The sequence below is a fragment of the Dipodomys merriami genome, unplaced genomic scaffold (genome assembly GCF_024711535.1).
Source record: "Dipodomys merriami isolate MVZ:Mamm:240054 unplaced genomic scaffold, mDipMer1.0.p SCAF_120, whole genome shotgun sequence".
Classification (NCBI taxonomy): Eukaryota; Metazoa; Chordata; class Mammalia; order Rodentia; family Heteromyidae; genus Dipodomys; species Dipodomys merriami.
The window spans coordinates 3,723,589-3,739,154 of record NW_027202494.1 but is presented as its reverse complement, the minus strand read 5'-3'; the positions used below and the strand labels follow the sequence as shown (position 1 = coordinate 3,739,154).

General features: G+C 41.0%; 1 protein-coding gene across 1 annotated transcript; it reads left to right on the top strand.

Moving 5' to 3' along the window:
* Positions 1–1,530: 1,530 nt before the first annotated feature.
* Positions 1,531–12,373, top strand: LOC138823496 (dynein light chain roadblock-type 2). Its single transcript, XM_070016856.1, has 4 exons — positions 1,531–1,631; positions 3,599–3,674; positions 10,858–11,025; positions 12,138–12,373. Exons 1-4 carry the CDS (start codon positions 1,629–1,631, stop codon positions 12,179–12,181), a joined length of 291 nt encoding a protein of 96 aa, XP_069872957.1. The 5' UTR covers positions 1,531–1,628; the 3' UTR covers positions 12,182–12,373.
* Positions 12,374–15,566: the final 3,193 nt, after the last annotated feature.

Here is a 15,566-nt window from a genome sequence, read left to right as displayed (position 1 = left end):
ATAAGACTTGAGATGTAAAATATATATATATATAAATGGCAAAAAAAAAAAATCTAGTCCAAAATCACCAAGTTGATTGTTGCTGAGAATCCCCACCAAGGGTCTATTCAGATTCTAGCTAACAGTCCTAGCAAAAAGCACCCATTTTTTAAGGTTGGATGAGACTCTGACAATAGAAGTCCAAACTAAGTCAGTATTACAGCAATCCATTACAATATAGTCCTAAACTTACAAGCTGCATTCAGTCATCAACATGAGTTCTCTTCAGGCCCCAGGAATTCACAACATGACTTCAACCATTTAAAGGAAAAAAAAAAAAAAAAAAGTTCTGCTGTGAAGTCGGCCGCTTCCTCCCAGGCTATGCATAATAGTATCAGTTCCCTTCAAAAAGACAAGTCCCTTCTGACCATACCTAATTGATTTTTAACTTCTGATTCCTCTATCTCGTCTTTAAATTCCCAGCAGAATCTTCATCTGTGGCAATCTGTAGACTCTCCAGCACTATCACTTGCAATGTTTTTCCTGTAACTCAAGGCCTAGTGGACCCCCCAAAAAAGGGGCGTGGGGGGTTGGCAAAAAGAACCCAAATGGACCAAGGAGTAAAAGTACAGCCGAGTAGCAACTCTTCAGCTGAGGTGATAGGTGTAAAGGGGTGGTGTAGGTACAGCATTGTTACAGCCTAAGATGTGAGATGGTGCTTCCTTCCTCTACTGACCTGGGGGGTGGGGGTGGCATAATCATATATATGTACAGATAGGCAGATATGATAGGTAGGTAGGTGGTAGACACACTGATGATAGACAGGTAGACAAATATAGATGATAATCAATATGGATGGCAGATATAGATGATATAGGCACATAAATGACACAGGGAGGTAAGTGATATAATAGAGATAGGCAATAGGCATAGAAAGGTATAGGTGACGGGGGGGGGGGGGTGATGGGGAAGGGAGGGAGGGACGGGGGAGAGGGAGGGAGGGGGAGCATAGAGGCGGGGCGGGAGCGCGCTGTGCTGGAGCGCGCTGTGCTGGGGGCCTCTCTGGGCTGTGGGGGGCGCCACTGAGACACGCGAGGCGAGGCGGCGCGGCCACCGGCCCGGCGTCAGGCCTCCTCGGCCTCGGCCCCGACCCCGTACCTCACGTGGACACTATCCGGTCGCACGTGGACACGTGGCTGCGCCGTGGCGTCCGTCGGTCTGGCCGTGAGAAGCGCGCAGGCCCCTCAGGGAGCCGGAACGTGGCTCCCGACCGCGCGCGCGGGCGGCAGGTAACGCTACCGCGTGCCTGACGGGGACCGGGGACCCAGCGGCTTCCCTCGGAGGCGCGCTCGCCCGCGTCCCGCCTCGGCCGCCCTAGCTCCCCACTAGTCAGTGAGGAGCGCGGGGGAGCGAGCGCCCGCCCGCCGCGGCTTTCGAGAACACTCCCAGCCGCGGCCCGCACGCGTCCTGCCGCGGTGAGGGCGGAAGAGCCGCGCTTTCAGCTTCTGCCCACCTCGTGCGTGCGCGTGCGCGTCGCGGCGCTTCCGGGAGGCCGCTTCCTCCCCGGTCTCCTAGCAACGGGGGAAGCGTTGTTAATATCCCCGGAGGCCTTGGTACTGTCTTGAGCCTGAAGTCGCGCCGGCCACGCAATGGTAAAGTCTTGGGGCCTCAGGTGGAAGTGGCGTCCTGGGGCCATGGCGAAGCTAGCTACCCAAAAAGCTTCTTGGGGGTGGGGGCGAGATGTCTAGCTAGGTAGAGGGCTGATTTGGGGGGTGACAATTCGGGAAAGGTGATGGGGAGAAAGAAAGAGGAGAGATGCAGTAGATGTCGAGGAGACAGGAGAGATGGAGTGGATGAAGGGGAGAGAGAGGAGAGGTGGAGTGGGTGGGGGATGCTGAGGAGGATGGGAAGTCTTGGAAAGTAGGACAGTTTGCAAGGTCCAGGGGGGCAAAAATGAGAGGAGAAAGAGATGGGATGGGGAGGGAGGAGAGGGAGGAGAAAAGAAGATCAGGAGAAAGTGGCTTTGGAAAGAAGTGAAGGGGATCAGGGAGGACCATTCTTCTTTCGAGATTAAAAAGCAAGAAAAAGCCAAAAGGGAATGGGGGAAACAAAGAGCTTTAAGAGGGGGAAGGGGGTACACGTGAGGAGGAATAGATTGTACCAGAAGGACTCAGCAATCAGAAGAAGAGAAGCACGGGGCGGGGAGAATAGAGTGTTGTGCGGAGCAGTGGACATTGTCTCACGAGTGGTCAGAAATGGAACCAATTATTGATCCTCCAGCACAGCTATTAGGATGAAGTGCAGTTTCCCAAAAAGGAATGTAGACATACCAGAGTGAAAACAGAATGAATCACATCGTGCAAACATCCCCTCCCTTTTCTCCCCCTCGTTTAGACAGTACGTGGGACAAAAAGCTTTTACTACTATTAGTTCCTTAATACTATCACCAGTTGATAATTTCCAGTTTTCACCTGAAGAACAGACCTCAAGCTCAAGACCTTCATTCCAGTGGAATTTTTAATAACATGTCCTTTCTTCATTTTATTTGTTTTTACAGTCATTTTCATCTTGACAAAGGATGCTAGACTTCTATTAATAGTGATAATGGTTTCCTTTTAAGATGCACTTACTTAAGGATTTCACAGTGACATAACTTAAAGGACATGCTAGTAAAAATAGATAGCATTTATTAATAAAAAATGTGAATCTAATACATCCCTTCCCAAAATCCAGAGAACACTTATTGTGGTGGTAGAAAGAGGTTACATTTCTATGCTTGCATTACGTGTATCTTAACTAACAATGTTCATCTTAGGATGTTGGGGATGAGAACATTTTTAAAATTCTCATAAAGAGACTCTGCATAATGCCGTATAAATTCAAAATAATGATTGATTGTTCAATTATGCAGGTTTAGAAAAGACTATTCTTGATTTGGGCATTTCAAAGAGAAGAAGAAAAGTGGAATAAGAGGGTGAACACATAAAATTCATTCAGATAAATGAGTTTAAAAGCCACCATAATCATTCATGGTTGTAGGTTTATCTTGTATGGAGACTCAAGCTATAATTATGAAAAGGAAATCCTGGGATATGTCAGGGGGTTGCAGAATACCCCTCTATAAATTAGTCATCCAAGTAAACCCTCATTTAGGGAACAATAAAATGGGACTTCTCACAAAACACAAATTTTGGACAGGGAGAACTCAGTGTAAGTCTAAATAGTCAAAGGACTGTAACATAGAAATTTTGTAAATATAAAATATCCAGGCTAAAAGATGGTCTGGGACAAATTTCTGTCCAGTGTAAAAATTTCTTTTCTAGTAAAGACAGACAAAAACATACTAAAATCTTGTGGGGGCAATAAGCTCCCTGTCTCTACAAGGGTTCCAGAAACTTGTCAGGGCTTGCTAGAGACTTGTCAGACTTAGGCAGGGGTGGGGTCTTCCAATAGGTTGGTATGTAAGACTTGACCATCTCCAGTCTGATTTATAAGAATCTAAGAACATAGTACCCATCACCATAGATTGAGGAGATAAGGGAGTAAGTGTCTCTCTGGATGCGTTCTGTTTAGAGTGGGTGTCACCCTTTTGGTGAATTAGTTCCCTGATCTCTTCCAGGCGGAGGTGGAGGAAACCCTGAAGAGGATCCAGAGTCATAAAGGGGTTATTGGGACTATGGTGGTAAATGCAGAAGGTAAACACTTCCCAGTCTGCCTTCCCGACACATCAGGGGCAACCAGAAACCTGTTTGTTGTGCCAGGCACTTAGACACACATCTTAGAATCTGACACCAAAAGCCTATTCTGTATATTTTATCCATTGCATTTATTTCACAAACATCTGTTGAGTATCTGTCACATGCAAAACCCTCTGCTAAGAACTAGGGCTATAAATATGAATGCAGTATGTCTAAAATGTGTTCATATTCTTAAGAAACACTATAGATTATCAACTTTTAAAACTTGGGTAATTCTCTTTCATCATTTTAGGAGTACTAATAAAACTGTTACGTTGGAGATAAGGAGAATATCATTTTTGGATGTTTGGTTTTGTGTCAACATTATAAAGGATACCGAGTTTCAGTCTTCATTCTTTTTCCACATCTAGTAAAAAAAACAAAAAACAAAAAAAAAAAACACAACCTTTGAGAATTGGTTGTCATATCACTTATAGGATAGTCTTCACGGATGTAGGATAAGAAGGGTCAATACATCTCCAATCAGGAAACCTGATTCCTTGCCAAAAACTTGCTCCCACTGTACAATCCTTATTAAGGATCACCTTGGCATTTTCTCTGGCATTTGATCTGTGCTTGGCTACAGTAGCAACATCTTCAAGGTTCCTGTTGGTTCTCTTGCTCATTCAGGCAATTGTAAGGAAAAGAGGTACCAGAAATTGCAGGACATTCATTGAAATAAGAGTAGCTGCTTCACATAAGTCATAGTATAGCATAGAATTGGTTTGTTACCAGTTCATAATCTGGCAAATCTATCAATGAATACTTACTGTGCAACCATGAGTAGACATTTATTCCCTTCCCATTAAGGATAGAAAAATCACCTACTTTACTGGTGGTTGTGACAATTAAATGAGATGATTGTCAAGTGTCAGACACAGCAGCCAACACGTTAATTATTCTGAGAATGTGGAAATTTTAATTTATTTTACAGAGAACAAATTTCATTGTTCTTATAAAATAAAACATAACTCAATGATGATAATGAATAGACCACAATAAATTCACCCAACTTGAGTAATCAGAGGACTGGGGTCATCTTTACAAGCTAGTCAAGAGCTATGCCAAATATTTCCAGTAAGTGGTCCAGCTCAGTGTGTGGCTCTGGATAAGCTGATTTGGCTTTCAGTAGTTGCATATGCTGCCTCACCCCTGTGGTGAGCTATGTACACAATTTGAGGTGCTGTGTTAGCTTCCTTTGGCTGCAGAAACAAAATACCATGCACTTGGTGGTTTTTAAAACATACCAGATTTTTTCTCAGTCTAAAGGCCAGAGTTGAAGCTATGACATCACTGAGTCATTCTGTCATTGAAAACTCCGGAGAAGGGACTGTTCTAGCTCCTAGCTTTAGGTGGCTCTTCTCAGTCCTTGATGCTCCTTTGGCTTACAATGTTCATGTCTGTCCCCAAGGCCCAGGGCATTCTGTGGTCTGTGTGTCTATCTACTATGAACTAGAACCCAAACTAATCCAATATGGCTGTATTGTAACTAATTACATTTATTCAAAATAAGGTAACCTTCTGAATTTCAGGTGGACTTGAATATGGAGAGACCTGTCTATCCAGTAGAAAGGTCATTCTCCCATGGCTCCCAAGCTAATACACCTAATGTGCTTCATTGGAATATCTTAGTCAAAACCACACTACCCTGGCAATATATGTCAAATGCCTGAAAAAATATCTACAGCCTGGATCAGTAACTCTACCCCTAAGAATTTATCATAAGGAGGAAGCAAAGATTAAGATAGAAGAATACTCACTATGGCATCATATGTAATAATAATAACAGTCAAATCAGAAATTTTATTTGGATAGTAGGCAAGGCAGTTTTTTAAATTAGTCATTAACTATTTACTTGATGAACATGACTATTTTAAATGTTGATGAATATTTGAGGAATAACAATGAACTATTCAGATGAGAACACGGAATGAAGCTGCAACCAGCTGTTTTTATCATTCCTACAGCAAGTACACACACTACACTTAAAATAAGGAAAGGTTATGTTATCATGATCTTTGAGTATTGGAAGTCTAAGTGACTTTTCTGTCTATTTTCCTGAGGTTTCTCAATTAAAACCTTGCTTATCTGAAGGCAACAAAATATTATTTTTAATACCCATTAACTTTTCATTAACCTCTACTAGGATAAGATTACGTTAAGATTCAGGGCAGTTCTCAAGATTATTGGATACTCAAATTTTTACCTGAAAGTCAAATTAACCTTTTTCTCCAAAATATAAATGAGAGGCTTTTTTATAGTCAGATTATTAATAACCAGAGTGTATGACATGGATGTTCATTAATGACATATGGCATAAGTTATGTGACCAGAATGTAATAAAATACTCAATCTCAACAGCCTACTCAATTTTGGATGAAAGTGTCATTTATTATAGTTCAGTCTTGCAGCTTTACAAGTTTTGGAAATCCAGTACTAAAAATATTTAAGGTGGTGATTGGGTCTTCTTGTTCTCTGCTAGTAGTTTTGGTCTACTAATTATAGGAAGTCATTTCAACATATTTTCAGATGGTCTATGTGGTTGGATAGAGTCGCTATGCTTTTTTCCCTTTATATGTCATCATATATCATATTAAACATTAGTCTTTTGGATTCGCTGTTACTTCCTAGGTGTAACAATAAAGTTGACTTATCAATTTGTCAATGCTGAATGATATAGGTCTTTAGATTAGATTCTTTGTAAGAACTGGTTTCCCATTTGTAAAACGATTCCCTTTAGAGTATTGCAACACTTATCATTACACTAGATAGTGGCAAATATAAACGTCTATCTCGCAGGCAGTCATATCTGTCCTATTTTCATCTGTGTATAAGCCCAATTTCTGTAGGCTCTAATTTTAAATATTCTTGACATTTCTAACAATCCCCCATTTGAATTTCATTAGATTTTGTCAGCTATCCAGCCAATTTCTTTTACTTTGAAACACAATCTATCAACCAAAGCACAAATGTACAGTTGAAGATGACAAATTGAAATATAACAAATACCAGCTTACCAGGATCATAGTCATATTTTTAAAGTAGTACCATAAATTTGTCAATATCCAGTTTTAAAATGCACATACTCTTTGTTCTAAGAGCTCTATCTCAGGAATTTACCCTACACATACATACATATGTGAAATGACATCACAAGGACATACTCAGTAGCCTTGTTTATGAAAGCCAAAGACTGAGCACAGGCTAATGCACATAATGGCTGTATATTACAAAACATCCATTCAATAGGCTGTCATACATTCATTAACATGCATGACCTAGCTTTACATGTACTGACTCAAACAATTGCCTAAGGGTCTGAAATGAAAAGCATGCAGTACAGAATAATGACACCATTAAAATAAAGAACATAAACCCAAACACATAGATTTTTGGATTGAACTAGCAGAACTTGGAGGCCTAAGAAACTAGGAGCAGTGGGCACTTCTCAGAAAGGAGGCAGGTGAATTTTATGCTAAAATTACTTTTTAATAATTATCTTAGATCAACTTAATAAATATATATCCAGATTGTTTATATTCATTTGTCAGTGGTGTACATACAAACCTCCCAAGTTTTGTAAGCCTACTATGAGTTTCCATACTATGTGCTTATTATTCAGAAAGGCCAGCTGGTTTATTTCTTGTTTGGCTCATGAAAAGACAGACTAAATAGGCATGAAGATCTGATTCATAATCTTGTCATCTAGATTTTGAATAATGTATTCCAGTTGTATTTCTTGTCTTGACACTGAGCAATGCTTACTTCATAGATAGTCACAATTTAGGGTGCAAAATAAAACTCCTTAAAAGTTGAGTGCCTACTCCATTTCTGATTCCTACTGTCTAAAAATCTGTGCCTTGTGATCTTTTATCAGGTGCAAAAGACTGTCTTTTATGGGAAAAATGGCCAACAAAACTGTAACTATCAGAAATTACCAATTTTCTATAATACCTTGTCTATCCTAGTAGGTTTCTCTGAAAATGTTTTCCTGGTACTGTTTAGCAAGACTTATTCTGGAGATAGTAGCTATCTTCAAAAGATATTAGGCTGTTTCAAAGTCAATAGAGATGGTCTCCAGCCAGGCACAGGTGGCTCAAACCTGTAATCTTAGCTACTCATGGGCTGAGATCTGAGGATCACAGTTTGAAGCCAGGATGAGCAGGAAAGTTCATGAGACTCTCTAACCACTGTAAAGCCAGAAGTGGGGCTATGGCTCAAGTAGTAGAGCATTAACATTGAGCTAGAAAGCTCAGGGGCAGCACACAAATCCAGAGCTCAAGCCCCAGGACTGGTGTGCTTGCACATGCACCCGCACATACGCGCACACGCGCACATACACACACATATCGTCTCTAACAGTTTCATGAAAAAAAAATCCTCCTTTTAAATATTTTAACTCTAGAAAGGGTAGTTTAGTATTTTCTTGAGCTACACTTTGTAAGGAAAATCAAAAGCCATGTTAGACTCTTACTAACTGGTACTTCAGGTACTGAAGGAATTTGACAGCTATCCCAAGGTCACTTAATGTGACACATTTGCAAATAAAATCCCTGGAATTGCTGTCTATCCAGTAATTTTCAAAATAACATGAAAGTTATCATAGATTACAGTATATGTAAAATACCTATCAGTACTTGTTACTAATAAGCATTAAGTTCTGGGTCACCCAAATTGAGCCTTCAGTGATCTGAACTGAATTCTACTTGCATGTTTGTCTGGCTAGAATTTCATAGTTAAATTAATAGATTAGGTCTTTAACTTATATACTAGAACAGTAGAAAGACTAAAAGACCAAACTTAATGCTTAAGTCAAAAATGAATGCAAGCCAGGCACCAGTGGCTCACACCTGTAATCCTAGCTACTTAGGAGGCTGAGATCTGAGGATCACAGTTCAAAGCCAGCCCGGGCAAGAAACTCCGTGAGACTCTTATCTCCAATAAACCACTAGAAGTGGCACTGTCGCTCAAGTGGTAGAGCGCTCGCCTTGAGCTGAAGAGCACAGGGACAGTGCCCAAGCCCAGAGTGCATGCCCCACAACCAACAACAACAAAAAAATGAATGCAAATTAAATAGTGTACAGCAAAACTAGAGTATCTCTATTAACATGTGCTGCTAAAATAAAATGGAAGGCTTGCAAAATACTATGTGAGGAGTTAGGAAGAAATTTTGAAAATACATTTTGAGGTACTCTCTAGTGTGGACAGTGCTAATGTCTTTACATTTCTGGTTTCAGAGAAGATTAACACATTGTCACAGACCAAATATTTAAAAGATTTTCTGTAGATAAGATACTTCGAAAAATATTTTATATAAAAATCCATGAAGGGGGCTAGGAAGTGGCTCAGTGGTAGAGCGCTAGCCTTGAGCTGAAGAGCTGAGGGACAGCGCCCAGGCCCAGAGTTCAGGCCCCATGCTCCCCCCCAAAAAATTAAAAATCCAGGAAGGGAGAGAAACACTTGGAGAGAACAAAGGAAGGGGTGTCCAAAAAGAAATGTTCTCTTTATCTGACTTATACAATTCTACTCCCTCTATTCAATGCTTTTATAATATTTTTTTTAAATACATGAAAGCCAGGAATGGTGGCTCACACCTGTAATCCTAGCTACTGAGGAGGTTGAGAGCTGAGGATCATGGTTCGAAGTCAGCCCAGGCAGGAAAATCCATGAGACCCTTATTCCTAACAAATTACCCCCCACCCAAAAGCTGGAAATGGAGCTCTAATTCCACTAGTGGGAGAGTATTAGCCTTGAGAAAAAAAAGAAGCTTCAGAATAGCACCCAGGCCCTGAGCTCAATTCCTAGTACCATCAAACACAAAACACAAACAAAAACCGTCAATTAAGCACTGAAATACTCAACAGATTCCAAATGCTTTCTGAACAGAAATGTTTCTTATTAGCTATAAGAATTATCAAATGGCCAAACAATTGGGGATGAAAAACAATGGAGGGGGTAACAATGTTCAAGAGGAAGTATACTCATTACCTCACTCATGTAACTGTAACCTTCTGTATAGTATCTTTACAATTAAAAAAAAAAAAAAAAAGCCAGAAGTGGCGCTGTGGCTCAAGTGGTAGAGTGCTAGCCTTGAGCTGAAGGGCTGAGGGACAGTGCCCAGGCCCAGAGTTCAGGCCTATGATCGGACAAAAAAAAAAAAAAAAAAAATTGCCCTAGCCAGGTGCTGGTGGCTCACACCTGTAATCCTAGTTACTCAGGAGGCTGAGATCTGAGGATCGCTGTTCAAAGCCAGCCCAGGCAAGAAACTCCATGAGACTCTTATCTCCAATAAACCCCTAGAAAACTGGAAGTGGTGCTATGGCTCAAGCGGTAGAGTGCTCGCCTTGAGCTGAAGAGCACAGGGAAAGCACCCAGACTCAGAGTTCAAGCCCCAGGACTGACTGAAAAAACAAATTGACCAAATGGTTTGGGATTAGGTAAGCAAAAGTGTTCAAGAATGAATAGAAATTTGTCAAATGGACAAAGTGTTTGATTCTGGAGTAGTGTGGCAGAAAAAATGAAAGTTTAGTGCTTTTCAGATGGAAGGATTGAACACTTAAAATCAGAATTACTTACAAGGTAAGCCCCTCTTAGAGAAAGGACAGCTGAATCTGCTTCTTGCTCCATCTTAACTGGGTAACATTCCAAGGACAGAGAAATAAAAAAAAAACCATTATTAGACTAAAAAAAAAAAAAAAGCAGAGATTTAAAATAGTGTGATGACATTATCAACAAAGACAACTTGGATTACCTAACTTAAATGGGGAAAAAGAAACAGCTAAATCTGTCAATGTAGTTTGAATCAGCTATCCTTAGAAATGTACATAGAGCAACTGGTCAAGCCAGAACTGTGTGTCCTGTACCAGTAGATCCATTCTGCAACATGGCAAGTGGTCGGAACTCCTGAATGTTAATAACATATGCTTGATTCTGCTTTACTGAGAAAAAATACTAACTAGATACTTCAATAGAATCTATGTCGAGGTAAAAAGAATGTAAGGAAATAAACTAAAATAGAATACCAGTGATCCTATCCATGGTAATTTTTATTCTTTGCAATTATCAACGCCTTCCAGTATTTTACAATGTGAATTTTCTCGTCATAAAAAAATAACTAACTCCCGATTAAATCTCACAATAGGCATTCCAATCCGTACAACCTTGGACAACTCAACCACAGTTCAATATGCAGGCCTTCTTCATCAGCTCACAATGAAAGCCAAGAGCACAGTCCGTGATATTGATCCTCAGAATGACCTCACCTTTCTTAGGATCAGATCAAAGAAACATGAAATCATGGTAGCTCCAGGTAATTTGGCATTTCATTTCACGTTTGCAGCATTGTTCTACTTCAGTGGTTCAAATCCTTGTTTAAAACAATGGAGAACGAAAAACATAGGTTTTTAGCATAAAGTATGAAACAATATTCTTTGAATTAAAAATGAAGATGTTTAAGCCAACTGCCAGTGGCTAATTACCTGTAATTCTAACTACCTAGTAGCCTGAGAATAAGAGGACTACATTTAGAGGCCATCCAAAAAGAAAAGTTAGATCCATTCTCAACTTATATATGGGTGTGCACCTGCCATCTTAGCTAAACAGAGGGTGAGACGGAAAGAGTCGTTCTAGCCAGCCTGATTAGAGAAGTCCAGAAGCTGGTCATAGTGATGCATGCCTATCATCCCAGCTATGATGAGAAGGTGAAAAAGGCAGACTGTGGACCCTGCAACCTGCCTGGATGGGAAGCCAGGCTATATCTCAAAAATAAGCAGTACACAAAAGGTCTGGAGGTATGAACCAATAGTATAACACCTAGTCTACAGATAGCCCATAGTCTAGCAAGCATGAGGCCAAGAGTTCAAACTACAGTTCCTCCAAAAAATTCATGTTTGAATCTGAAAAGTTAAACTTCAAAACACAGCTATTTCACCTTTGACTGTGTTGATTTTTTTTCCATGTGCATTTTTAATCATCAAAAATCTAGACATAGTTCTCATTTTCAGTGAGCTGAGCACAGAGACTCTTCAAAGAGTAGCAGACATGTCCTCTGTCCAGCGAATAAAGAAGGGGGGTGGATCCAAGGCCTGTGGGGAGACTGTTCAGTTTTCAAATCTAGTCTAGAAGTTCTCATAGCACATCTGTCCAATCAGAAATGACCATAAAACAAAGCTTTCTCTACAGCTCTGTCCTCACCATGGATATCTTCTAATAGCACTTGGAGAGCTTTTTATTTTAAAAAAAAAAGTATGTCTAGGATGCACATATACCAATAAAATCAGAATCTCTAGGGCCAACCTTTGGATGTGCAGCCTTCAATCTACATGTATGCCATGTATGGAAGACAAATGCAGACTAGCTGAAATGTTCGTTGATTACATGTAATTTCTAGGGTGAATTAATTTTGTCCACATTTCTTTCTAGATAAGGAATATCTTCTGATTGTCATTCAGAATCCATGTGAGTAGACCTGCTACAGCCACGTCTGTCCTTGTGACACTGAGCTGGAAACACTTCACTCCTTAGTGATTCTTGAGACTGAATTGCAATCTAAGTCTGTGCACATTCTTTTCTATTTTTACATCTAAAACTCATCTACATGTCCCTTTTGATTACACTGCAAACTTGTACTTTTGCTACATAATAAACAAATGCTGGCATGTATGTCTCTAGTTTTTTTTTTAATAATACACAAAACTGAAGGCTTTTAGTAAGAGGACAGCCTTCCTGGTGATTGTTCTTTAGAAGTGGCTGTCTCCATGGGAAAAAAGTATAATTTTTCCTGTTTCCATGATATGTCAAGGATTTTCAATGGTGCACCATGACAGTCATAAGGAAAGCAGAAATTCCCATGCCCAGAACCCCAGATGTTTCCCCAGGTTGAGTGAGGATAGTGAGAACATTATGGAAGAGTTGTATCCTGCCCCACCCCTCGTGCTTCTGTCCTACTTCCCCAGAGGTCTCTTATCAGGAGTCCCCCCTACTCACCCCACGGGAGCTCTCAGGCACCTTCAGTAAGTTCCTGCTACCCTTCCACTGCAAGCTAGTTGAGGGAGCGGATGAATGTGGTTCATCCCCACCCATTTACTTCCCGTGAGGCTATGGACAATGTATATACACAGAGAGGCAAGACTGAAGCAAATCCATATGGTCAAATCCATAAGATTTCCACTTCAGCAGATGCTGGGAGAAGACACAGGTCACAGAGGGAACTTCCCTGCCGTTAGCTGGATGAAGAGGCTGAAACCAACCAACCAAGCCTATCCAGTAATGTCTGAGCCCCACTGCATAACAAAACCCTTGGATTGGGAAAACACTCAACAGGGAATTGCAAAGCAACTCCAGCCTGAGGCCCACTGAGTAGTGGATAGGAATGTGGACTGGGGATCATGGGTCCTGCATCTTTATATTCTGTCTCTGCCATTTGCAAGCAGCATACACCCCATAACTTCATTTGTGAAATGGAATGAGAGAACCGACCAGAGTCTGTGAGAAACAGCTGAGCTGCTGCAGATGAACTCAACAGATGTTAGCTTGGATAGTCGGGGAGTGGGTCCAGACACTGGACACAGGTCACAAGAACAGGTATCACTGTCAGTCCTGCACCCTTGTATCACCACATTGGCACAATCACAGGCAAGATGTTGACACTGTCTTCAGAGAGGAGAGGATAAAAGAAGTGATCCCAAATCATACAATAGGAGCAAGCATTCCATGCCTATGGGTGAACCAAGCAAGATGAAGGGACTGGCAAGTGGACAACCCATGCGGTAGCACAGGCCTGACTTCTGCATGACTCCCCCACACTTTCTATTTAAAATACTTGGAGTTTACAGAAGATAAGAACCGCACAGCACAATGAATTCACACATGTACATACAGTCACCAACTGCTAACATGACATTTGCTTCATCCGCTATAAATACATGTTATATATATACATATATTTATATATTCATGTATAATATGTACTATACACCCTATAAAGCCTCAAGTTTTTCTCCAAAACAATGACCTCCTCTAGTTCATCTTAATAAATTTAATATTGATAGAATAACATCACCCAAAATGAAGCTGCATGCAAACTTCCCCAGTGGTCCCAGTAATGTCTTTTATAGCTATTTCCTATGCATGGCACTATCAAGGGCCACCCAATACATTTTGTTATCATGTCTCCTTAGCTGTTCAGCTGCTTTTAGAAACGTCCTTAAACACAATCAAATTTATATTTGCCCTCTTGAGAGTCCCCAGTGCCACCTGGCCCTTAATCCCCTAGAGCACTTCTTGGCTGGGTCCAGTTATACTGCCAAGTAATGCAGGTGAAGAGTGGGTGATAGCTTCCCCTTCATTCAACCCCACATAGGCTGAGTAAACACCTTCACTCCTAGACCACTCCAGCATCAACTGAGAATTCCAACATAAACAAGGGCCAAAAAAAAGCAAGCAAGTGCACTAACAGAAATGGACCATTTCACAAGTGTTACAAATTTATAGAGCTGGAGAGGACCACTACTATTCCAAATGCTAGGGATTTACAGGCAAGGATTACACCTGAACCTAGAGTCGGTGTCCTTAAAACACTAGATGCATGAGACTGTATTTGTCTAGTCATGCCTGCAGAACTGGCACTGGTGATCTTATTAGGGGCTCTTGTAAGATTTTATCATACCCTTCAAAAGTTATTTTTAGTACAGAATTGCTCGTTGTTGAAAAAATTACACCAGAAATAATGTTTGATTCCAACACCTAAATCTGAAATCTCCTCTTGAGTTCCTGAGCCCATGAGAGCTCATGAGCAGATGCGAAGCCGAGTGGTATAAAGCCACTTCCTTCCTCCTGGCCCAGCCAGAAATTTCAAGCCCCATTTGAGATGGAACAGTGCAAAATCGCTGGCAGGTCGCAGATGGCACTGCCTTGAGTGCCAGGGTTCTGTGTGGGCTCTGCTGAGGAGGAAGGCTCCTCCATCCTGCAGGGCAGGGAGCTCCCAGCGGTCAAAGGAAACTACCTTCATTTGGAAAAAATACTGCGGAAGCAAAAGGTTGAACTTGCCAGGGCCAATTACAACAGAGGAGGATGTGGTCATGGAGAATTTATTCCATGCCTCTGCTTTCCAGTACACAGACCTTCACATTCTCTCTTGGATTCATAGTTGTTTAAAAGATGGCCAGACCCATTGACTAAAGAGTGACACCATCCAATGCCATTGGTAGAGCTTTCATTTCCTGCAAGAAATAGAAGTCTTGGTTTGTGTGGGATCTCCTCTTAGCCATAAATTTTATGTGAGCAATAGGAAAGCAATTTTCAGAGTCTCTAGAGAAACATATCCTAATCATAAATATTAATGATAAGGAACCTGAAAAAGCCAGCTTAATAAAGTAACTGAAAATGCACTTACTCATCATTAGCATTACAAGCCCCACAATCTTCATCTCTGAAGAGTAGGGTCATCCCAATAGAGATTGGGGGAGGTCAGGAGGTCAAGACTCTAGAATAATATCACCTATTTTCTTCAAAGCCAAAATTGCCATACACCAAAGCTTGAATCACTTTCCTCCTTGGCTTTTGAAAAATTGCAATGAACCCCAACATGTGTTCAACATGGGGTAAGATATCCTCACACTTCTGGTATTAGAAAATTATAAAAATGAGAATGGTAACCCATAAAGATGAACTGACCATCTCCGGCCAGTATGTAGTCTTATAATCCATGTCTTAAAAAAAAAGTCAATTACATTTGGTGGTATCACAGAGCTTTCACAGTAGAGGTAAAATCTCCAGCCAGAGTATTCACAAAGAATAAACCAGTCCCTCAAATGCTGTCCACCATGACATTCCAACATTCCCTTAATACAA

Excerpts from the sequence above, each read along its gene's own strand:
- LOC138823496 (XM_070016856.1), top strand. Across the intron at positions 3,675-10,857 it reads TATGGTGGTAAATGCAGAAG|GCATTCCAATCCGTACAACC; the intron begins GTAAACACTTCC and ends ATCTCACAATAG. Across the intron at positions 11,026-12,137 it reads TGAAATCATGGTAGCTCCAG|ATAAGGAATATCTTCTGATT; the intron begins GTAATTTGGCAT and ends ATTTCTTTCTAG.